Source organism: Panthera pardus, unplaced genomic scaffold (genome assembly GCF_024362965.1).
Source record: "Panthera pardus isolate Hobbes unplaced genomic scaffold, ASM2436296v1 HiC_scaffold_24, whole genome shotgun sequence".
NCBI classification, from domain to species: Eukaryota; Metazoa; Chordata; class Mammalia; order Carnivora; family Felidae; genus Panthera; species Panthera pardus.
Window position 1 is genome coordinate 96,550,549 of NW_026526810.1, and position 25,796 is coordinate 96,576,344.

The window sequence follows — 25,796 nt, forward strand, 5'->3', positions numbered from 1 at the left end:
ATTCACTATTAGTTGAGTAGAATAGAACATTCCTTTTACATTTGTATCATCTCAACTAGTGAATCCAAAGTTGTGGAGGGTTAAATTGAACCTGCTAAAATGGAATCAGAAAAAAAGTCCTTATAGATGCCTAAAATGTATCCAAGTATGTGTACCTGGCTGACCAAGTAGGAATCTGAGTGGCCAAAGAGACTAGAATTTTGAATGAGAACTGTGTGCTATGCCTATTTAAAAAATTAAATTGAAGTATGTTCAGTAATAAATGACTTTATAATTTGAGATAATATGCGAACAGTTACATAACTGTTACACAAAAGTTAGTTGTTACAGTAGAAATTTAACATGGAATATATTTTTTTGGTTATGGTTTTTGTGGATATGTGTATGTATTTGTTATCATGTTTTGTTATTACGGTTAGCCTTGTGTTTTAGGGTTTTTTTTCTATTTTTATTTTCCTTGGAAGAACCATTCATAATATTTTTGTTTCCACAATAAAGACGGTATCCAACTGTTGAAAAACGAGCCAAAGTCTTCAATGGAGCAAGTTATGTGCCTATTCCTGAAGATGGTCCCTTTCTTAAAGCACTACTCTTTGAACTTAGATTATTGGATGATGATGAGGACTTCATAGAGAGTCGTGATAGCTGTTCACACATCAATAAAACATCCGTCTATGGGCTCCTCATAGGAGGTGGAGAACTCTGGCCAGTTGTTGCTTTTCTGAAGAATAACATGATATATGCTTGTGTTCCACTAGTTGAACAAACTTTATCCCCTCATCCACCGTTAATTAGCATTAGTGGAATTTCACAAGGCTTTGAACTTCTTTTTGGAGTACAGGATTTTCTTTCCTTGAGTCAAAAAAATGACACTGAGCTAAATACAAAATTGAACCAATTACCTGATTTGCTTCTACAAGCTTGTCCATTTGGAACTTTGTTGGATGCCAATTTACAGAATTCATTGGATAGTATTAATTTTGCTTCTGTGACTCATTCACAAAAACAGCCAGCCTGGAAAGTTGGAACATACAAAGGAAAACCACAAGTTTCTATTTCTATCACCGAAAAGGTAAAATCCATGCAATACGATAAACAGGATATAGCAGATACATGGCAGGTCGTTGGAACTGTCACTTGCAAGGTAAGATTTTCTCTCATACTTGTTTTATCATACCATTTAACACGTACGGAGAAAAGTAAAATTTTCTGACTTTATTTTACATTGTTATATGACATTCTTGATTTTTCTCATAAACAGCAGTCATTAAATGTTAGATTTGTGTGAAATTTTGTAATATTACCTTTTTGCATTCCTTATGAATTGTATTAGTTATATATTGCTGCATATTGATTTGCCTCATTATCCCCCAAATAAACATTTATTATCCTCATAGTGTTCTATGGGTTAAGACTTCAGGAACAGCTTAGATGGGAACTTCTAGCATGAAGTCCATCATGAGATCACAGTCAAGATTGCAGCTAGAGCTATAGTCACCTGAAGGTTTGATTGGGGCTGGAAAATCTACTTGCAAGGTGGCTAACTCACATGGCTAGCAAATTGTTGGTGGGAGGGTTCTGTTCCTTTCCATGTGGACTTCTCAGTAGGCTATTTAAAAATCTCCTCACAACTTGGTAACTAGCTTCCTATAGATCAAATGAGAGATCAGATGAGGGAGACAGAGAAAGAGAAAGAAGGTGCAGGTAGAAGCTATCCTTTTTATTACCTAAGCTGAGGTCAGATGACATTACTTCCAACACTTTGTTCATTAGGAAAAGGTCACTAAGTCCAGTCCACATTCAAGGCAACTAGAATTAAGCTCCATCTTTTGAAGAGTAATGTCAAAGAATTTGTGAAAATATTTTAAAACCATCATGCCTATTTTCCATTTTCTCTAAAAAGGATGAAATTGACAAATCTCTGACTTAATATCTAAAACCATTTTGAAGGGCTCTTGTATTATTTAAACAAGTTGGTAGGTTAATGTAGGGTTCTCTGGTTTAAGGTTAGAAAATAGGAAATGACAATAGAAATAATACTATTATCACTTTGGGATCCCTGGGTGGCTCAGTCCAGTTAAGTGTCTCAACTGTTGATTCTGGCTCAGGTCATGATCTCACAGTTATGATATCAAGCCCCATATTGGGTACGACTGGGCGTGGAGTCTGGTTAAGGTTCTCTCTCTCCCTCTCCTTCTGCCCCTCTGCTGCTTGTGCTTGCTTGTACGCTGTCTCAAAAAAAAAAAAAAAAAAATCAGGTAAGTTCTAGGTCCCTTCTGTGTTTTATAATTCCTGGTTAAAAGTTCAAATTTATATATGCCAGGTTTGTTTAAAAGATAGTTTTCAGGTTTCATCTAGAATTTCCTCATTTAATAGTAAAAGACTGATGATCTGATATTTTAAATGACTAGATGGCAGATAATCCATTGGTGGTTTTCGTAGTGGTTGCAATTTTCCGATCCCTTTAAGAATATTAGACTGTTAGGGGGTGCCTGGGTGGCTCAGTCAGTTAAGCATCAGACTTCAACTCAGGTCATGATCTCACTACCTGTGAGTTCAAACCCTGCAACGGACTCTGTGCGGACAGCTCAGAGCCTGGAGTCTGCTTCAGATTCTGTCTCCATCTCTCTCTGCCCCTCCCCTGCTTGTGCTCGGTCTCTCTCTCTCAAAAATAAACATTTAAAAAAATAAAAAAAAAAGAATATTAGATTGTTAGGATATTAGACTAATTTAATAAGCACAAACTGAATATTTAAACATTGTAATAGTATTTGCTATTAATATTTGCTCATTTTATTATCTCCATAAATATCAAAAAAACCTTTTTTTTTTTGGTTCTTGCTAGTTCACATATAGAGAGTGAAGTAGCAGATGGTTTAAAAGTCAAAACACTAAAATATTTTTAAGTTTTATGGTAAGGTTATTAGGCATTTTTTTTCCCAAATGTGATAGACATTATTGTAACTGTTACCAAAAGACCTTTATGAGGTACTAATTATATGTGGTACTGTTCATAATGCCTGCCTGCTGTCTAAGTGCTTACGTTGTATAGTAGATGTATTCTTGAATTCACACATATGTCAAGCAGTAGATAAAAGCATAAAAAAGTGAAGCATGTCATATTAGAATGGAAAACAAAGGTGGGGTCCACAACTAGAAAAAGATACCTAATCAGTAAGCATTTTTTGAGTGTCTCTTATACATAGCAATGTGCTAGGCACTAGAAATACAAAGAAAGATATAACAATTTTTGCTTTCAAAGAACTTAAAGCTTCAAGAGGGAAACAAACAGGGCACAAATACCTATGGGGGTGGGCAGTTATTGCATGATGCAGACTATGTATATGATAGAACTAGCTGCTTGCATTTGAAGCTGAGCATTATACCTGCTGGGTTCTACTGACTCTTAAAATACTTGTTCATATCTAACCAAACAAAACATATCAATAAGCCTTTATGGCCCAATTGACTAGTTTTAATTGGGGGTTTTAATAGAGGGAAATGTCAAGTTAGAGTTGATAGAAAGGAAGAACCCGATTATCATGAACATATAGGTAAGGTGTATCATTCTGGTTGGGTCAGAAAAAGAGCCATTAGGGGTACCTAGGTGGCTCATTCAATTAAGCGTCCAACTCTTGATTTCAGCTTAGGTCGTGATCTCACAGTCCTGAGATCAAGCCCTACATCATGCTCCACGTTGAGCGTGGAGCTTGCTTAAGATTCTCTCCCTCTCCTGTACCTCCCCTGCTTGCACTCCCTCACATGTACTCACATGCTCTCTCTCTCTCAAAAAAAAAAAAAATTACAAGTTTTAGGGGAGTAAAGGTATTTAATATAGGATTTAGGGCTTACTGAAAATAATAGTTAATTTAAAACATCATGAAAGTGTGAAAAATGATTTTGAAATCTGTGAAGCTCATACCAGATGGAAGAGGAATTGAGAGAATAAAAGTTTCTGATCTTCTGGCTGCAGCCTTCTAGAAATAGTCACTAATGACTGTGGTCTGGAGAAGTCAGAATTTGCAGAGAATTCTGAGATGCCACCATGTTGACAGCCTTGAAGAAATTCATGGAAAGGACTGCAAAGTGCTACATTTGGCCAGCACAGCCTTAAAGCAGGAGCTCAGGGAGAGGTTCTGTGAAGCTGTCATATCTGGCTTCCATAACCTTCCCAAAACACTGGCTTCACAGCTTCAGGGTAGAAAATGATGAAAGAGGTAGATTGGGAGCCAAACAATGAAGGACTTAAAAGTAATGCAAAACTGAGGGGGAACTATTGAAACACCTTGAGCATGAATACAATATATTTAAAGTTCTGTTTTGTTAAGATAGCTCTGGAGGGTGGATTGATTAGAGGAAAGCAAATCTAGGGACTTAAAATAGCTTTTCAAGGGTTTACAGGCCTTTAGGAAGTCTCTCCTAGTCTCTGGCTTGGAATCTGAGTATGATAGAACAACTAACCAGAACACAGAAAGCAAGAGCAATACCTTGAAAAGTGAGTTAAGCTGTGAGAAATGACTTAGATAAACTCAGAAAAGCCTCACCCAGAAGACGTATGCTTCTAAGATCTTGGTAATATCTGTTTCTGTTTTCATTGCAGTGTGACTTAGAAGGAATCATGCCAAATGTTACCATCAGCTTGAGTCTCCCCACCAATGGGTCTCCACTTCAGGATATTCTAGTTCATCCTTGTGTGACTTCTCTTGACTCTGCCATTCTGACTTCTAGTAGCATTGATGCAATGGATGATTCTGCATTTAGCGGACCTTACAAATTTCCACTCACACCTCCCTTAGAGTCATTTAACTTATGCTACTATACTTCCCAGGTAAGCAATCTTGGCAAAGTTGAGACTTTGCCAATCTTCATGTTTATGAATCATTGTAAACAAATCATTCATACTTTTGGCCCACATGAGAACTTTTGGTTATTTATTTACCAGATAATAATTGATGAATGAAGATGAAGATTCAGTTCTTTGAATAGGATGCCTCTTTTCTCTGGTGTCTGTTACAGCACTGAATTGTTTTCAAAGTCATGGGAGTTATTTTTTTTTTAATGCTTCCTAATAAGGATTCCATGAACATAAGGTAGATCCTACTATGATGTCGCCATGGTTTGAATCATGAACATAAAATACCTGTAATCTCAGGCAACTGTTGTTACAAATAGATAATACTATTTTTAAAGGTTGCTTATTGAATAACTGCTGTGTCAGACACTGTCCTAGGCATGTTACATGTGTTTTCTCCAGTACTTTTAAAACCTTTAACGTAGGTATTACTAGCCCCATTTTACAGATGAAGAGAGTCTCAGAGAAGTTAAATGACATGCCCAGGGTCATATAACTGGTAAATAACAGAGCTTAGATTTGAACCCACACTTTCCACACTCTAAAACCTAACCTTCTTTTTACTATACCATTTGTCTCTTGTCCTAATTGTGAATCAGTAGATTAAAAAAACCTACTCTGGGAATGCAAGCTGGTGCAGCCACTCTGGAAAACAGTATGGAGGTTCCTCAAAAAACTAAAAATAGAACTACCCTACAACTACCCTACCTACAACAAGCAATTGCACTACTAGGCATTTCTCCACAGGAAACAGGTGTGCTGTTTCGAAGGGACACATACACCCCAATGTTTATAGCAGCACTATCAACAATAGCCAAAGTATGGAAAGAGCCCAAATGTCCATCGATGGATGAATGGATAAAGAAGATGTGGTATATATAGACAATGGAGTATTACTTGGCAATCAAAAAGAATGAAATCTTGCCATTTGCAACTACATGGATGGAACTGGAAGGTATTACGCTAAGTGAAATTAGTCAGAGAAAGACAAAAATCATATGACTTCACTCATATGAGGACTTTATGAGACAAAACAGATGAACATAAGGGAAGGGAAACAATATAAAAACAGGGAGGGGCACAAAACAGAAGAGACTCATAAATATGGGGAACAAACTGAGGGCTACTGGAGGAGGTGTAGGAGGGGGGATGGGCTAAACGGGTAAGGGGCACTAAGGAATCTACTCCTGAAATCATTGTTGCACTATATGCTAACTAATTTGGATATAAATTTAAAAAAATAAAAAATAAAATAAAATAAATTTTAAAAAAGAAGGTAGAGGCAACCAAAAAAAAAAAAAAAACCCTACTCAAGCTAGCTTACATAAAAGGAATTTATTTTGATAATGCAAGAAGCAATCTTGTCATTCAAGGATAAAAAGCATACCTAGCCTGTACTAGGAATAGAACCAGAAAATGAAAATTAAAGTCACTCTGTACCAAGGTGTACACTGTCTGTCTCATCTCTGCTTCTCAGTTTCCTCTTCCAACTTGATTTCTCTGCTTCCACATGACCTATAGCTCTAAGTTATACTACATAAATAGAGTCTACTTATTACTTTAGATATACTAGAAGAATGATTGGCTCTCTCCAGCCTACAGATAGTTTCTCCTCCAATTGGTTATTGGTAATCAACTGAGTAAGCTACTGCTGAGCCAAAGGGTGGGTAAGTCCTGCTGTCATAGGACAGCAGGAGCTGTGAGGAGGCATCAGTGAGCAATATGTCTAGTGCATGTCTTATGTTGCAGGTCATAGAGAACCTGGAGGAGGGGAAGCTGGATGAGTAAGAGGAAAAACGATGTATTGCATACCTTGTAAGGCACCTTTCTCATCACTGGAAATAGAAAAATTCCTACCTTTAGAACAAATAGAGCTCCATCATCTATTATCAAAACAGTTTGGAGTAATCTGTATATAATAACTACTGCAAGGCCTTTTTCTCAATCATCATTGCTATTTTAGATCCATTAACCTAGGAATTATACAAAAATTTGTTTATGTTTGTTTCCAGGTCCCTGTTCCACCGATTTTGGGTTTTTATCAAATGAAAGAGGAAGAAATACAAGTAAAAATAACAGTTAATTTAAAACTTCATGAAAGTGTGAAAAATAATTTTGAGTTCTGTGAAGCTCATATACCTTTTTATAATAGGTAGGAATAAAACGTGATGCCATGATTTCTGCTTTTCTTAGTACATTCCCACTGCCCTACAATAAATTATTTGTCTTTGTTTTTTACCTTATTTTTAAGATCTAAAAATTTTATTTTATTCAAATGAATCCTGATTCTGAATCAAAACTTAGTCATATAAATAATCTCTTTAAGAGACTTGTTTAAGACCATGTTTAAGAGATTAACCTAGTTTAATCTCTAAACTTGCTAGTAAATATAAATTTGAAAGCAGTGTAGCTTCTTTAGGGATTATTTCACTCCTGGCTTTATTTCTAGCAATTTCTCTGTGCTGTACGTACAAGTCAACCCAACTATCAGCTACCTAGTGAATTAAGCCAATCATATCATAAGATTACATTGTCATCAGTTCTGTTTTTATTTGTTCTACAGTATAGTTCTTTTCACAGGATGCCAAAATCATAGTTTTAATGCTATGTCAATCTATATAACTGTATTAATACATGCTATATGATTTTATAGTTGTTTTTAGAATTAATAATGAAATGCACATCATCACCAAAAATGTTTATTGTGTTTCTGGTGTTTTTTGAGGTATAATATTCGTTATTTGTTCTACTTTATTCTGCAAACTTGAATACAGATCTGCTTTGTATGTTATACTTATAATAAATAACACTAGCAAGATTTGACTTAGATCTCTTAAAACTTTTCTATTTATGATCACTTGTTCTTTCAGTTGTGTCCTTTTCTTTTTTAAAGGGGTCCAATCACACATGTGGAATACAAAGTGAGTTTTGGCCAGCTTGAAGTATTTCGAGAGAAAAGCTCATTGGTCTGGATTATTGGTAAGCTTCTATTTATTAACTTTTTTTCATTCATTTGTTGTAGAATAAAATAGTTAAAATTGTTAAATAGTTAAAATGGTTGATTGGTAGGGGCACCTGGGTGGCTCAGTGATTAGTTAAGTATCTGACTTCAGCCCAGGTCATGATCTCACACTTTGTGAGTTCGAGCCCCACATCAAGCTCTGTGCTGACAGTTCAGAGCCTGGATGGAGCCTGCTTCAAATTCTATGTCTCCCTCGCTCTTAGCCCCTCCACTGCTCACACTCTGTCTCTCTCTCCTTCAAAAATAAATAAACATTAAACCAATTTTCTAAATAAAAATAAATAAATAATAAAATAAAATAGTCAGTTGGTGCATTTGTGTTCTTAGGACAGAAGTTCCCCAAATCAATGGAAATTAATCTTTCTGGAACTGTAACTTTTGGAGCCAAGAGTCATGAGAAGCAGTCATTTGATGAGATTTGCATTGGAGGTACAGCATATTTAAAGGTAAATACATTTATATGGCTCACCACATTAGAAAACTTGCGTTTCTTTTTAAATTTTAAATACATCTAATTGATTTTTAACGTTTTCTAGGCATTTTTTGTTGGAGAAACTTCTTGTCTGCGCTAAGTCCTTTTTAAGATTTTTTTGTGCAATTTCTATTTAGTATTAGTCACTTTCTGTTTCACTTAATATGTAACAAATTTTAAGGTGAAACACTTAACTATAACTTTAACACATCAAATAAACCAAGTTCTATCTACCCAGCTCTTAGTTATCACATTCAACATTTGTATACAAAAAATATAAGATGTAGCCCTTGACCTCTGGGATTTTCCACCAATACATGTCAATAATTGATCAATGCTAACTGCTTTTGGTATTTGAAGGAAACAGTGAGCACTTCTGACCAAAGTGGTCAAGGAAAGTTTTGCAGTAGAGATGGAGTTTAAGCAAAACTCTGAGGCCCAGATAAACATGAAAATGAAGCTTTGAAGATTGATGAACATTTATATAGGTAAATAAATGACTTAATCAAAGGAATGAATGGTAACAAAGCATGCTTAGGGGCCGTGCTAGAAACAGTAGTAACACATAAGGCTGGATAAGTGATTTAGGTCTAGATTATAGCTTTGGAGGGTTTGCATTCTAACTTTTATTCTTTTGTTAGAAAATGTTATACTTTTTTTGAATATGGGAGTGGTTGGTCTCTCAGAAAACAATACTTTACGAAGATCAATCTGGAATGGATGTGAGAAGGTAGGTAGAAAAAAAATAATGAAACTTGAGAGAGAGGAACTATTTTTTAGCTATATTAGTATTCCTGATGAAAGGTAGTAAGTTAATGATGCTGAAGGTCACAGAAAGAGAGACTGCTGGACATGCTGTGATAAAGGTAAAGTATTCATCACTAATTAAATATAGAAACAAGAAATGGTTTTAAGCCCAAGATTAAAAAAATAAAAATGTGGCTTAAATCACACTTGAAACTCCAAGAGGGCAGAGACCATGTGAGTGTCATACATTCATTGTTTTATCACCAACATCTAGTTCATTCTCTACCACATAAATATTTGATGAAGGATGAATATATTTAGAAGAAAGTACTAATATGGAGAAAGTTGGGAGGAAGTGGGTTTCATATCATGTATGTTGCTGGTAATAGCAACATATCTCAGTGTAAGTGTCCAGTAGGCAGCTAAAAACCTGAAGCTTGAGTCTCAAGAGAGAGCTCAACAGTATATAATGGCTTAGGTGTTATCTGTGCGGAAAAAATAGTTGAGGCAGTGGAAATGAATAAGATCAGAAAAAGAGAAAATAAGAGAATGATTTAGAAGAACCAGTGAGAAGAATTGAAGGGGTGATCAGAAAAGTAAGGAAAATCTAAATAGAATGGTAAAGAAATCAAAGAATAGAGATTGAAATCTATATATAAAGATAATTAGAGGAAATGGTAATGAAGTCTGAAGTACACTAGTGATATTTGTTTCTTCCATCTTGACTTCAGCTATGCCCACAAGCTTTATTTCAGAGATTATTATAAAAATTCCTATTTCCAGATAGTTTTCAGAAAAAATGTGGGATGTCACTACATTGTAGGTCTTGCAAACGTAGGGATTCTGACTTTTGTAATTTATTTTCATCCCCTACTCAGTTATATGTATAAACATAATACATATTTGTGTTTACTGAATAGATTTATTTTTATAATATCTAGTTATGTGGAAATCAATCTTGGCATAACTTTCAGCATCCAGAATTATACCAAACAAACAAGCAAAAGCCCTTTACTATTAAAGTTTGAGATGCAATAGGAAAAAAATTGCTTTGAAGACTTGAAAATTTACATTCTATGTATGTGGATCAGTTAGTTTGGCAATCAAAAGGAGAAACTTAGGAAGTGGGAGAAAATTGCAGGGATGGGAGCTAGAAGAAAAAAAAAACATAGAAAAGGTATCAGGATATTACAAATTTGGGAGCTTTGAGCAGCAAATATGAGAACCACAGCAAAAGGAGACTGGTGCTCCCTCATAAGACAGATACCTTTCATAGTTCATCTGAATATCATTGTGACTCAGGCACCCCACCACTATGCCTTCAGAGAAGGTGTTAAGAGCCCTTTCTACAATATAATAATTGGCATTTATACCGATGATGCCACATTATCAATTAACTCCAGAAATATGGATTACATTCTAGAAAGGTTTTATAGGTGAGAGAAAGGATGATTTCTAAGCTTAATTCTATAAAAATTAAATTTCAGTTTTCTGGAAAATTAAGCAGAATATCTCATTCCCTCCAAACACCAGATAAACTGTTTCAGTTTTAGTAATTGCATTGTTGGGTTTTGCTAGAAAAGTGTATACATACATTTCTGCCTGTAAAAGAATTATGATCTGAAATATATCACAGCAAGATAGCCTGAGAGCTAGAGAGGACATACAGAGCACCAGACACCCTAGGGGAAGAAGCACCAGCTTTTGTTGTCATTTGGGTCTGAGTTCAAATGCCAGCTCTGCTCCTTACATTCTGGGATGCTAATCTTTCCCATCTCTGAACCTCATTGCCTCATTTATAAAATAAGGATGCTTTGCAGTGTAGATTAGTGTCCATATTAGTGAAGCATCTGGTGTATATTAAGCACTTCATAATGACAACTTCACAAAGAAATGGTCTTAATAAAGGGGGAAAAAGTGTATATGTTTATGCATGCATGTGCGTACACACATTTTTATTTTGAGAACTGTGTGAAGTAAATTCCTAAAATTGTGTCAAGGGAAAAAATGTAGCCATCACTTTTACCAAATAATCATCTCAATTTGGTATATTTCTCTTCTTTTTCTAGCTTCATTTTAGGATCTTAGATTATACACTCACTGGTTGTTATGCGGATCAGCATTCAGTTCAAGTTTTTGCATCAGGAAAACCAAAAATAAGTACACGTAAGTTGTAGAGATTCAGATTAACTTGAGGGAATAAAATGGTGCTATGCATTTACTACCTAAGATAAAATCTAACAGAAATAGATTAGAGAATAATGCCAATTTGTAAAAATTTTGACCTGATCCTATCCTGTGTAATAGTGTGTGTACTTTTTTGTTTTTTTAATTTTTTTTAATGTTTATTTATTTTTGAGAGAGAGAGAGAGAGAGACAGAACATGAACAGGGGAGGGGCAGATAGAGAGGGAGACACAGAGTCCAAAGCAGGCTCCAGGCTCTGAGCTGTCAGCACAGAGCCCGATGCAGGGCTGGAACTCACAAACCAGGAGATCATGACCTGAGCCGAAGTTGGACATTTAACTGACTGAGCCACCCAGGCGCCCCAGCAGTGTGTGTACTTTACCTTGCACTCTGCCTTCTCTTGTTTATACAGTGGTCTGGATGAGCAAGGACTGGCATAGAGGCAAGCTTTAGCATAAAGTTGGATTTGTTTTGCTATGGTTATTCTTTGATTCAGAAGTTGTTCCCAGGGGCTTTGGTGTTGGACAGACAAAGGTTTGAGTCTGGTTCAGACAATTTATTACCAGTGTAACTTTGGGCAAGTTAGTAAACTTCTCAAAGCTTTAGTTTCCTCATCCATAAATGGAAATAATAGTGCTGTTTACCTCAGGATTGTTATGAGATTTTGATAAAATTATATTGACCGAGTACTTAGCATGATGCTTATAGCCTATAGTATGGATTCAATAAATGTTAGATATGATTATTACTTAAATTTTTAAATATTTTTAGCAAATGCTGTAGTCAATGAGCAGTATTTAGCATCCTCTGCATTTTACAAATGGGAGTGCAATAGAAAGTTTCCAGCCTTCAGTGAGTTTGTTGGTTGTAAATAAATATATATACTGTATTTGAAAATACAGGGAGACAAAAAGATGATTCATTTATAAATGAATCAGAATTATTTGATTCAGATCAAATATTTATAATAACATAGAACAGAAAAGTAGCTAGAATGAGGTTAAGTTAGTTAAATGTAAGCAGACCTCTTTACCTCATGTATTAAGAAGAATAAAGGTATTAAAATCAGATATATAGTTCTTAAACTAAGGATTGTAGTCCCCAAAATAGGTAGGATAAGACAGGACTTTGTACTTGAAAGTTTCAAAAGAATTACAGAACTTAGAACTATAGAAGTCTAAGCAATTGTGAATGGCAATAATAAATTCTGTGTAATGTAACCAGAATAAGTCATATTCTTTATCTCCCTAGGATTTCTCTGTTCTCTCATTCATCATTCTTTTGGTTGTATTTTAAAGAAATGCATAAACATGAAAGAGTCTTCATAATGCATTTTTTTAATGAGGGCAAAATATGAGATATATCAGGTTAGACAAACCAGTGGTTTTGTCTAAATACAAATATTTTGGATTCTATCTATGGGATACTGAATGCAAACAGATAAAATTTTAGACTGTGGGACAATATTTTAGGTTGTCTATGTTGTCTCTTTAGGTAATGTCTAAAATATTTTAAGTATCTTATTAATATTAACATATTGTAGTAATTCTCAGGGAACATAATATAGGATGGGACATTTCAGTAATATACCTGCTTCTTAATGTAATTAATTTATATTTTAATATAAATTAATATGTTACTATGTTGAATAAAAGATCATTTTAAATGCATAATTATGACCAGTCTTTTATTTCCTTCCTCTGTTAGTTTCAGAACATGACTACCACTTTGTGCATCTTCACAGTAAAATCTATTTTTGTAATATATAACTTAGTTCTGAAACTATTAACGACGATAATAATGTTTATTTAAGTAATAGTAGCTAACAGTTATTGCTCACCTTGTGCCAGGCACAGTTCTAAGTATTCTATGTGTGTTAACTCATTAATCCTCATGGCATCCTATGTAAGAATTATCTCCATTTTACAGATGAGGATGCTAATGGAACGTGGGGGTTAGGGTCACATAGGTAGTAGATGGCAGGACTGGGACTCAAACCAAGCAGGCTGGCTTTGGAGCCGGCACGCTTAACCAATATGCTGTGTTGCCTTTCGATGTTACTAGGTTCTCAGACTGAAAAAGATAAATCAATAACAAGGTAATACATCCTACCTTTATCTTCTTCATTATGAAGAAGGAAGGTAAAAAAGGCAGAATTAGATATTTAGTGATATGTGTCATAACTAGAATTTACATGGATCTAGCTCCAAGTGAGCATTATTATCTCAAACTTACATATCAGAAAACTTGAGTTCGGAGAGGTTGTCATTTGTTCAAAGCTATAAAGGTATTAAAACAAAAAGCTTAAATTTGATCAGAACTTTAAGAAACCATCGAAGCAACTTTTTAAGACTATTACTAGAAAGTTGGATATTTATTTCTATCTCTGAAACTTTGAATGGGAAAAGAATAGTAAGATCAGAGTTAGGACCATGGTAAAGAGGTTACTGAAGGGAAACCAATAAAAAATTTTTAGTTTTTTTGTAGTTGACATAATGGTCCATAAGAAACAATTTAGGGAAACCATGAGAAAATTGATAGAAGTAATATGAGTAAGGGATATTGGCATAAATTTGGCATAAGCTCAAAGATGGATTCATATATTTAATAAGTCCATATTTTTAAAGTTGTAAAAATTATAATGCCTTGATAAAGTGAAATTAAAATGAATATTTCAGAGTGTTGCCTTTCTTGAAATAATTGTGTCCCACAATTCTAAAATATCATGACTTTGCTGTCTCATTGAATTTTTGTTAAGATAATACAGTCTTACCATTTATTTCCTTTTTCTATAGACCGGAAACTAATTTCTTCTGACTATTACATCTGGAATTCTAAGGCTCCTGCTCCAGTAACATATGGATCATTATTACTGTAATTATCTCATATTTAAATAGGATTTATATAATGGTAACATAGTTCAAATCATTTGTCTTTTATTTTTAATGTGTATGCATATAAACTATGAATGAAAAAAAATCATTGAGTGATTTAATTATAAAAATGTTATTGTTTAATGTTTTTAGATTGACATAGTTTGAAAGAACATTTTAAAGGCTAATGTCTCCTATTTTGTTACCCTTTGATTTTATTCAAATAAGATTCAGAGCATAAAACAGTCATGATTCACTTTAGGCTTATTTTAGACTAGTCCTGGGTCACTCTACCATACATGCTCTTTCCTGTCCCTGTGGCAGACATGGCCAATCAGTCACAGGCTTCTTTCTCCACTGAGCCTTCCTGGATACGGGCTCAGTCTCCTCATTGCAAAGGTGCAGGCAGCCATTCCCAATGGATTGTAGATGGTGTGCAAGATAAAAAAACTCTTTAACCTTTCAAACCTGAGTAGTAAGCTCCTAGTACAGTGTGTTGTTGCAGAATACCAGATACCACATCAGAAACCACTGTCAGTCTCTTGGAAAAAAAACAAAAACAAAAAACAAAAAAACAGTCAATGAAAACAAAGTAATGTTGTTTAATTAGTAACCTGTTCTTAATCAGAACTATCTTATTGACTAATAAAGAATCTGCATAATTCTATATAAGGTGTTTGTTTATCTGTTCTAGAGTTACTTTACTTTTCAGGTGAACTTACTAATCTGCCACAACAACATTTTGCTCAGGATGTCAGTAAGCATACTAAGAGGAGTGGGATACCTTCAAAAAATGAGCATAGTGTTTTTGTGATCACTTAATGCGTGCAAATTTTTAAAAATAAGTTTAGGAATAATACTGTTTTTCATGTTTATTATATGAAAGTTCTTAATGAATTCAGGTAAAAATTCAAAAGCTGTTCTGTGAGTAGAGAGTATTAGTCTTATTTCAATCTCATGTGGCATATTTTGTCACTCCTGCTTTCTTATTAGCATTCTCTTGATTTCTTTAGGAACCACCTGTACTCTTTATTCTCTACCTGTCTTTACAATTATATGTCTCATTCTATTTTCAAAGCAGTTCATTGTCAAGTTGGACTTAAAGTGACCATTCAAGAAAACATGAAATCTCAAGATCCTTAAAACTTAATCCATGTCAAGTTTCTTTTTACAGAATAGCATTAGAAGCATTATAAAAAATATGCATTACAGATTAATATTCAATTAAATTATCTCTTGGTTTCTATTTCTTAATGAGTCTCCTAAGGAAGAGCTTAAAGAAAGCTTCTAACTCCTTGAAAGAGAGCGATGATAGTTTGAAGGGATATTGCAAATAAATTTAGGATTTAAAATATGATTTTTTTAATTAGGGTCAATCTCACTCATTATAAATTCTCATTTTCTCAAGGCATTATCATGGCAGAATGCTCCATGTTCAAAATTATCCCAAGTAACAAAGAAAATAGAATAACTGCCTGACCAGGACTTTAACTTATTATTCTAGCTTAATCATAGATAATCAGTAGTAAAAACTTTTCTTTTGAAAGAAGGAAAAAGCCATTTCCCTTAAGTTATTTGATCTCTCTTAAACTCAAGGGAAGCTTAACATTTAACTTATGTTAATATTAATGGAGCCATTTGGACATCTTGATTATTGTATAAATGTTGGGTAGAGTACACTACGATAGGCAAGAGGCATTTATCTAGTAAGTACACAGATAGTCAGTATAATAATCCCCTAGGGAAAACTTTCCTTACAAGCTATCAGAAAAACCAGTGAATCTTTGGTTTGACATTTCTAGAAGCCTGAGGAAAATGTAGGGAGTCCTGGAAAAGTATAGGGCGAAGGGGAACCTGATGCCATCTGTTGCCATTCCATTCTAACATAATGCTACAGAACTAAAACCAACTCATGTTTTCATCCTGTTGAGATCAGCTGGGCACACTGTGATGCTTTTGATTTTGTCTAGAAACCTGTCACTTCAGGATAATTTCTGAAGACAAAGTCTGTTTCCCGTTTGGTAGGTGACCTGTTTAATGTTTTCCCTGTGTCTGGGAACTCCTTAGTGTAATTAGCGACCTTTGAACTCCACAACTAATCCTGAGCTATTTTGTATTCCTTACTCATCTTTAAGGCTGGACCTTTCTTTTCTTCAGAGTCCGCTGCCACAATTAAAGAAGAAACAGCTGCATTTCAAAGGGATTCCGATTCCAGAAGCTTAATCGTGATTGACATGTTCTTATTCTAAGCTATAAGACACTCTAAGAGTCCTTTCTTGGGTTAAAACTTCAATCATTTTCTAAAAAATTATCTCACTATGGATTTTATTCATTTTCTTTGATAACTATTCTTTGCATTTTTTAACTTGAAAGATGCTTTGCGTTTGTGGTGAATATGAGCATCTACTTCCAGTTAAAGATTTGGATGGTGTCAGACATACTCTAGACGCAAAATTGCTAAATTCCCTTTTAGTGCCAAAATATGATTATGAAATCTGATGTCTGTCGTAAGGGTAATTATTCTTCAGTAGACCCCAAAGGTACAAAAAGTGTTAAATTTCTGAAAACGGACTCAAAAAAATAATTCATGATTTTCATAAAACCCTTCTTCATTTTTTACTAAACAATATTTTTAAAACTTTATAAAGCCAGCAGTACTCTTAGAGTATAAGTTAATACCTTTACACTGGTGGGCACTTTTTACTTTTCTTTTTTAGATAATCAGTGTGAACGTCAGGTTTGAAGTAAATGGCCTTCTCAGGAATTCTTAAGAGAATTATTTATATAAAAAGGCTTTTTTGATTAAAGAATAGTCTGTCTCATAAACTAATTTTTTCACACCAACTCAGTGTTTCTCAGTTAAAATTATTGTCGTTTTTATACATTGTGTGATTTAAGATCTTTCAAAGCACAATTTTATATACAGTAACAACTAATATTTTCTTTCATGTTGTATTATAGTATTTCAGGCTGCTTTATAGATATTCATATACCCCTGTACCACCCCTGAGAGGTAGGTAGGTCGAGTTATCATCCAGAGCCTCTGTGGGGACTGCTGCCATAGCAGAACGGTCGTTTCTAAGACAAAGGTCAGAAAAGGGATGTTAATAAACAGTCCTCAGGTTTAAGGGACTTTTTTAGGATTACATCTTAAATTCCAACAAATCAGATTTAGGAGTTACTGAAAGTGAAATTGATCCATCCCTCATCCAAACTTTGCAATACTTTCCTGTTCTGACATCATTTAGATAGTTAGCTGTATTATCAGATTAGAAACCATTGTACCCAGCTGCTGAAAGGAAAAGGAGGCAAAAAGCTAAACATGGGATGAATTCTGAACCTTTTAACCTGGCTGAAGTACGTTGGTCCCTGTTATGCAAATACCTTCAATCCTCTGCTAAGTTCAGTGGAAATAATTTTCTTGAATGACAGGTTTATTCAGCAAGGATTCAGTTGGTGATTAATCCCCCTTTGATCTAGGGTATTTCACTTAACTACCAGTTACCTCGTTCTGACAAAGTGCAACTGAGATTAGGGAGATCACTAGAACACTACCAGGGTGTGCGTTTATTCTCTCTAACCTTTTAAAGCAAGGGCCAAGAATGCAATTTATTTTCAGTATTTGAAGATGTAAAGTCCTGTCTGCTAAGTTAGAAAGTCAATTGAATACCAAATGAAGTTTATTTCTTACGTAATAGAACAAACATTTCTTTTTGCTTTGACTAACAATGATTTTAGGCAACATAGGCTTTGAAGAAAGAAGAAACAAAGACTATATTCTAAGTATATCTTCTAGTTTTATTTCATGTACTAGAGTGTATACTTATTGGCCCTGCGATAAACCCAAAATCAAAGCAATGGCTACAACTTAGGCTGAGAAAATGCTTCTATTTTTATTAAACTGCATGGTTTCTCCTCGCCCTCCCCCCCATTAAAAAAAAAATGTCATGCTATGTGGTAAAGAAATCCAATGGGGGAAACATGTAATACACAATTATTCATCTTAAGACTTAGGGTTTCAAAGCTTTATTTGTTAACTTTGTTCTTTCTTGAGGAAAAAAGGCTTGTTACATTGCCATCATAAGATAATCATGTTCTTTTTCAGAATGATGTTTTTTTCTATGAAGGTAAATGATGCCATTATAAAAACAATTCAGATTATTTTAAATTATTAAAATAACTGCCTCCCACTGTATTGCTCACTATTTTTTCTGCCTTTTTCTCATTTAATTGAGTACCTCTTCTTCCATAACTTTAAACCTTAAAATATTTTATGTAATTTTGCACAATATTTTAAGAATAAAATATTAAGATGTGTTTTATGCTAGGTTTCTCAAGAAGTTCACTTAAAACTATTATCAACCTCAATGTCAGTATTTATCATCCAAGATATCAAATTTGGAGATTTATTTTCAAGTATATTTCAAGTAGGTTTCAAGACTGACTCTTAAAAAAAGAAACAATGGTGTGTAACAAAATTGTTTTTTAGTATTAAATTATTATTAATTTTATTATTACTGACAGGGCATTTTTTAAATGCTTAATAATTGTTCATTATTCTAGTAGCAGTTTGCATTGTAAGTTGCATATATACATAACTTTCTTACACGTTTTTTGGCTCAAACATTTTGTGATCCAGTTTCTAAATTGAAACAATGTCTTATGCATATCTAATTCATGTTGGTGCCGAATCAGTCTCTCTAGTTTCAATTTAGTAACCAATCTGTTTTGAAATATCTTTTGATACCAAGTTACTTAGCCAGAGGAAAATTGAAAAGCAGAAAAAGACTTAAGATGGAAGGGCAGGATCCCCTGGCTATGTTGCTAAGAAACTAGTATTTTTAATAATTACTACTCTATGCAGTCAATATTTAGTTAATAAAATGTAATGTATTTTGAAATATGCTGTCAGAGAAAGACTATATCAAACGTGTATACATATGTACGTGTGTATTTGTATAATGTATATGTCAGTATGTGTGACTTGGTGGGTTTCCCTATGAAATATTTGTGTATCATGTCAAAGGAAGAATATTGAAGTCAAGTATCTTCTCTCTAAACATATTTATTAATAGTGATGGAGAGGTTCATTAAAATGAAAATTGCCAAAGAACTCATGCAATTACTCTAGAAGACGGTTACAGCTCTTAGGAACTGAAGCCTTTTCAACTAGTTTCTAATTTTTTTCATCAGCTATTTTATGGAGATGATAATATTGTCTATGTGTAGCCTGGAGAAGTCAATGCCTTTTCTGTATGATCAGTTTACTCTGAGGTCCAGATTGACTTCTCTAGGCCCTGACTAATCTGTGTAATTGTTGGCAGTGTGGTGCTAATGTAAGATGCACGCCATTTATGGATTGTCAGGTACCCTGGGATGGAAACCACCTGCTAAATTGTTTTTTCCAGTAAGACATGTGGAAATTTATATGTCTTAATAATCCACTAAACGTTTGAGGTCAAATTGTATGTTTCCTTTATATGTGTCTTCTTTTTAAATGACAGTTTCTGTAAAAACAATATTGCTTAGTTAACATACTAATAATAGAAATGAAAAATAAAAAAATTATTATCCCTCTTAAAATTTTTACTTTTTCTTTCAAAGGACTTGAGTGCCCTCTGCAGGCTATAAAGAGATAATTAATGACTACATTTAAACCCTGTGATTTTTTCCCTTTTAGAAGCATAGCCTGGATTAAGTGCAATCCATTTTATTTATATTGTTAACTCTTTCATTTGCCAGTGATTGAAGAAAGAGTTTCTTTTCTTTGCCAGTAGTGTGAAAAATACTACCATTGAATTTTCCAAATCACTTAGCTGGGACTCTTTAAATGTTGGAACTATACACATTGGAACTAACCATACACATTCCCTCAAAGAAAGGAGATCAGGAAAACATTTAGCGATTTTCAAATTTGTTGGAGATGTGGAGAATAACTTGATTATTTCCCATTACATTTTAGAATATTATACATTTGATAAAGCCTTTTTCAGTGTGCACCATGTAAAAATTTTAAATTACATATGAGTTCTATGTATTGATCTTATTGATGAGTGATGATTGTGTTCAAGTTAAAAACCAAGGCTTCTTAGAATTTCTTTAAAGAAAGGATTGAACAGATAATGCTTCGTTGCAGTATTGTTGTATAAGTCTGCTAAATAGAAGGATCATTTCTATTGGAAGAGCAAACGGCGGAGGTTTCATTGAGTCCCTCATTTCAGTGTACCCATACTTTCTCAACAGGTGTAACAGTTCTGTTCTTAAAGATCTAGAAGTTCATTTTGTATATAAACTATAGAACTGAAGTGCCAGTGGCTTTCTGATTCACTTAATGCTACCAGGGAAACTAAATATGATGAGAACAGGAATGACTGGATCAAATTAATAGAAATAGATCTTTTTGCAAGCAACATAATGCTCCTGATCATCAACCTTGAAAAGTAAATTAGAACAAGCAAATTACTGTTGAAAAATTCTTTCAGCACTCTGCTGTTGCTACTCAGCTAGTCATGGCTTAGCCAGAGGCAAGGGAAAAATGCACTCAGTTTTGTATTAACAAAGGAAACATTATTAAAGGGAATGTTTACATTGTGTTTATTGAAGTGTTCAAAGAATATTTGTTGCATCTTCAACCTGCTATTCTCTAGCCTAGTGCATGAGTCATAATAAAAATGAGCTGTGTGTACATTTTAGAAAAATAACTGACATTTAACTTAATTTGTTTCTGATCTATCTTCAAAATATTTAAGTATCAGACTTTAATACTTTCTTTTTTGAAGATTTTCATCTAAGAAATGTATCCCATAAGAAAAGACTCATTTGCTTGAATATACCTTCCAATTACTTCTAAATGCTTGGTAAAATTTTCTTCCCCAAAACAACAATGCATAAGAAATAATGAGCTAAAAATAAACCAAAAAAAAAAAAAAAAAACAGCTGTGAAATTATTGAAGTGAATGTGTAACAATATGTAATATGTATATTGGAGAAAGAGCATGATAATTGTGAGAGCTTTTGTGAGTTGCAGTTATCTTGAACTACTTCATAAAAACTAAGTTGACAATAGACAAGACAGCAAATGATAACATGTCAATCTAACATTTAAACATTTAAGAAGTAACGGGGCGCCTGGTTTGGCTCAGGTCATGTACTTATGGTTCCTGGGTTCAAGCCCTGTGTCAGGCTTTGTGCTGACAGCTCAGAGCCTGGAGACTGCTTCAGATTCTGTGTTTCTGTCTCTCTCTCAAAAATAAATAAACAATAAAATTTAAAAAATTTTAAGAAGTATTGTATGTACTGGTAAGATGGGAAATTAATAATTAAAAGTTCAGAAATAATTTTAGCCTTTCACCTATCTAAAATGAACAATTGAAATCACTTTTATATTTTAGAAGTAGGAAAAGTATAGTATTTAACAGGGATTAAAATACCATATTTTACTTGGTCTCTTAATAAGTGTTGTTGAGTGTAATTCAGTATTCTGCAGTCTCTTATGGATTGACTAATTTTTGAAGACAGTTTTCTTAGATTCACCAATAGGACAGGTTGTCAATCTTCTACATTTCAGCCTAAAAAATAGATCTATCACAATTAGCAAAGATCATTAGCACATGCTGTAGGCTATTCAGAACCTCTCAGCCAGATATTTTATTACTTACCATTTCTACAACATATACTTTAAAATCCAGAAAGAATTGATAAAAATTACTTAAAAGTTATGAATTGCTATATTTAAGTTTATATTTTAAATGAATTTTATTTAACATTACTAAAAAAACTTATCTTTGTCCATATTTAAAAAAAACAAAAATTTTTAATCTGAAAAAAAGCAAATGCCTCTAACGCTGATTTTACTAAGGAAGTAACCAAGGAAAAGTGGTTAGTAATGTGTATAGCTTAGTTAATACTGGCAAGAGGACTTTTTTTTTTTTAAGTTTATTTATTTATTTTGAGAGAGAGAGGGAGAGAATCCCAAGCAGGTTTCACAGAGCCTGATGCAGGACTTGAACTCACAAACTGTGAGATCACGACCTGAGGTGAAGATGGACACTTAACCAACTGAGCTGCCCAGACACCCCGCAAGAGGACTTTAACTGATGTGGCTATCAGTGGCTTCATGTCCATAATATGTATTTCCTTCATATTAAAAGCACAAGTCATTTGATTTAACATTAAAGGCCTAAACACAATTGAACATAAGGTATGACTTGGAACTAAAAACTGCTGAGTAATCTAGTTGAGACCTTAATTTGGTCAATAAAAATTCAGTGTTAAACTTTTATTGTACTCTTATTAAATGCTACTCGAGAACTAGACGCAAAGACAGATAATATCTGATTTTGAATGATACCTTATAACTCCCACAATGTATTAGCATTGTAATATGGAAGACTATTTCTATACATTTATTAATACAGAACTTGTTGAAAGAAGTGGTAGTAGATGTTCACCAGGCAAACAAAGAAGGGCATCAGAAGGGCAACATCATATCTGTGTAGGTCTATCTGACAAACAGAATTCCAGGAACCTGAACATCTAACGTGGTAAGTGTATACATGTAAAGGAATATTTTTTGCTTCCAAATGTCTGAAATTTGGAGGGAGAGATAAATACAAATTTCTAAGCGAAACAGTTGTTGCAATATTTAACTTCCACCCTAACATACGTAATATATGAAAGCACTTCTACGTACTAAGTATACATTACCCTATTTTGTTTCCCCTTCTCCCCTTCCTTGATAATTTTGAATCCATAGTTTGAGATTTGCCTCTGTAATATCAAGGAAATAGGATGATGTATAAATAGGATTATAAAGAAAATTATAAGTGAAGAATTTATATAACTTGATATGGTAATATATGTTATAGTCAATTAATAAGCTAAAATTTTCTCTAGTTCACCTGTAGTAGAACTGGTACCTTTGGAACACATTCTTAGCCTTGTCTCATTTGAATAAATATACATGCACACATATATATGTGTATAAGTAAAATAAGAAAAATACAAGTTCTCAAGCACTGGTCTCATGTATTAGTTTGCAAGCCTTTCCCCTGCTTCCCACACCAATATTTTGAACTTCTTGAGGACAATGACCTCTTCCCATCTTTGTATTCCCCATGCCACAAAAGAAGCTTAGTCTTGATTCAATGAAGTAGCAAAATGTTAAATATATAATAAAGCAGATTGTCTTTCCACTTAAATCAATGATGTTTCAGTGATTATGGTTTTGCATGTGTATATAAAAAGTTCATTGTGCAAACAGTGGTTCGGTCCACATTCAGCATAGGTGATTTCTGCCCCATGACTGCCATCTGTAGCACTACTGCAAGAAATGCCACCATTTATGACACTTCTTCAGACACACTGTGCAGAGCTTTGGCTCAGCCTGTTGGGCCAGCAACAGCTGAGCCCTGCAGTTGTTGCCCATCATAGGACACATTCTTTGCAGTTCTGCTTCAGTGAACCTTAAAGCACTGGGCATTTCCATCTTAGAAATCCCTTCTGGAACTCATTCTACAATGGCTTTGTGAGTTCCCCACTATTCAGAGTTGATCCTGATTGTATTCAATAGAGTATGACCTGATCTGCTATGACTCCTCTCATCCCATAAAGCCACAGCTTTCAGTGATTCCCTATACTGATGAAATAGAGTTGCTAGTATCCAAGAATCCCAAGTGATTATCTTGAGCATATCCATTAACATATATGGAACATATCCATATAATTAAGTGCTGTAGAGGAAATACGTGATCTTTGAAGTCATACACAGCTGATCCCAAAACCCATCTCTGCTATTTACAAGCTGGGTGGTCCTGGATAAATTACTTAACTTCTGTGAACTTCACTTTCCTCCTAGCCTCATAGGGTTATTTTGAGTATTAAAGGATACCAAGTCTTCTGCATGGGTATTCAATCAGTGCTTTTTCCCTTCTGTAGCAAATGTTCAGAATGGCCTTTTCATGCCACTGTTTCTGCCCATAGTTTGACAGTTATGCCTTCAGATTCTCCAAATTGTATGAGTTGTCCATTTGGGACAACATTTGGCCTTGCTGTTTTTTGTTTTGTTTTGTTTTGTTTTGTTTTTTAAGTAACCTGTATGTCCAACATGGGGCCTGAGTTCACAACCTCGAGATCAAGAGTTGCTTGCTCGATCGACTATGCCAGCCAGGTGCCCCTATTTGGCCTTGGTTTTAAATGTTCAGCTTTATGTTATATTGCAGGAATGCCTACTCCGTTGCTTGACTGGGTGCTTGGAATTAATAAAATGGCTGTAGAACTGAGTGGGTGTAAGTTTTATAAAGCTCACTGAAGTTTAACAATTTGTCATTATTCCTGGAAGGACATTCACTCAAAATTTACATATTATAAGGTTTGAAAAAATAGCAATCTGCCAAAAGTGAGACTGAATGAAAATAAAATCTATCCACAGGAACACTGAACAAATGCAGTAATAGCACAAACTATTGATAGAGCTTAATTCTGGAAGTCTTTTCTGTATCTCATCCAAGATATAGTCTGTGCCATTCATAACTAATAGGTACATGTGAAAGTCATTTCTTCATAAGGTGAACCACTGATTAAGCCTGAGTCTAATGTCTGGTAAGGAAATGAATACATTCAGAATATTCTGAAACACATATTTAATGTAACCTACTGTACTAGGCTATAGGAAAAAATGTAAAGATTAAGTGCTTGCTTTCCCAGAATTTATAATCTAAGATATACAAAGGCTCTAAGTTGTTATCTTTTGGATTTTCTTGAAACTTTTTCCTATAAATAATAGAAAAAAATTGATTTAGTTGACAACATAATTTTTTCTTTTTAATGTCAAATTGCTTGATTTATTGAGTTAAAGCACCATTTGAGTTGTCAAATTTAGCTGGAGATCTGAAGTTACAGAACCAGGCAATTAAATCTTAGTAATGCTAAAAAGGGTTGAAAATAGTTTGTTCTTTCCCAACAGACTAGGAACATTTTGTTTTGTTTTGTTTTACTGGACCTTTTGCCCAAATGAGCTCTGTTGAATACAGTACAATAAGCTGCGGCTGCAGGGTGCTAATAGCAATGGGTATATTCCTTCATCCTCCCAAGGTCTGAGTCTCTCTGCCTGCTGTCTGAAAGTGGAGAAGTGAGGAACAAGATAACATCGAGGCCTATGCGACCCTCAGGAAACTCCCGCTGAAGACCACGCCCCTACACCCATGGAGGGGAGGGGCTTCCTAAATTCCCAGTCCTGCGCTGGAGGGTTCCCTATGGTTGTCCGGTTGGTGGCGCCTGAGAGCTTCCCAGGGGCTGCTCGAACCCACAGTTCTCCTAGGTATTTCTCTTTTTGTTTCTATTTCTAGCAAATACACTGGTTTTACATTTTTAATAGTGATATAAAGTCTCCTCCTTAAATTTAAATGAAAAATGAATATATAACAGTATTAAGTGTACTGGAATTAAAATTAAATTTAAAAAATAAAAATGAATACACATAAAGAAAAATATTGAGTAAATAATAGTTCAGGTGGTAAGTGGTGAACAGAAAGGTGGAGACACAGATGAGTGCACAAAAATTATTTAGGAGCTCTTGGAAAAGCAAAGTTTGACACTTAGGGAATCTAAAATAGGAATAGCTCTTCATTATGCTACTTGAGATAGT

General features: G+C 34.3%; 1 protein-coding gene across 6 annotated transcripts in view; it reads left to right on the forward strand.

Annotated features, from left to right (window-relative positions):
- The window catches only part of AP5M1 (adaptor related protein complex 5 subunit mu 1), a 29,752-nt gene extending 4,280 nt beyond the window's left edge, over window positions 1–25,472 (forward strand). The window contains exons 2-9 of one of the 6 annotated variants that reach the window (XM_019451702.2): window positions 499–1,144; window positions 4,601–4,828; window positions 6,865–7,004; window positions 7,746–7,831; window positions 8,202–8,320; window positions 11,163–11,259; window positions 14,075–14,153; window positions 25,244–25,472. In XM_019451702.2, the coding sequence (XP_019307247.1) occupies window positions 499–1,144; window positions 4,601–4,828; window positions 6,865–7,004; window positions 7,746–7,831; window positions 8,202–8,320; window positions 11,163–11,259; window positions 14,075–14,153; window positions 25,244–25,334 (1,486 nt within the window). In that variant the 3' untranslated portion in view covers window positions 25,335–25,472. Of the gene's footprint in view, window positions 1–498; window positions 1,145–4,600; window positions 4,829–6,864; window positions 7,005–7,745; window positions 7,832–8,201; window positions 8,321–11,162; window positions 11,260–14,074; window positions 23,167–25,243 lie in introns of those variants that run through there. The other 5 variants (XM_019451703.2, XR_002080648.2, XR_002080649.2 and 2 more) reach the window with 5 other exon arrangements.
- Window positions 25,473–25,796: the final 324 nt, after the last annotated feature.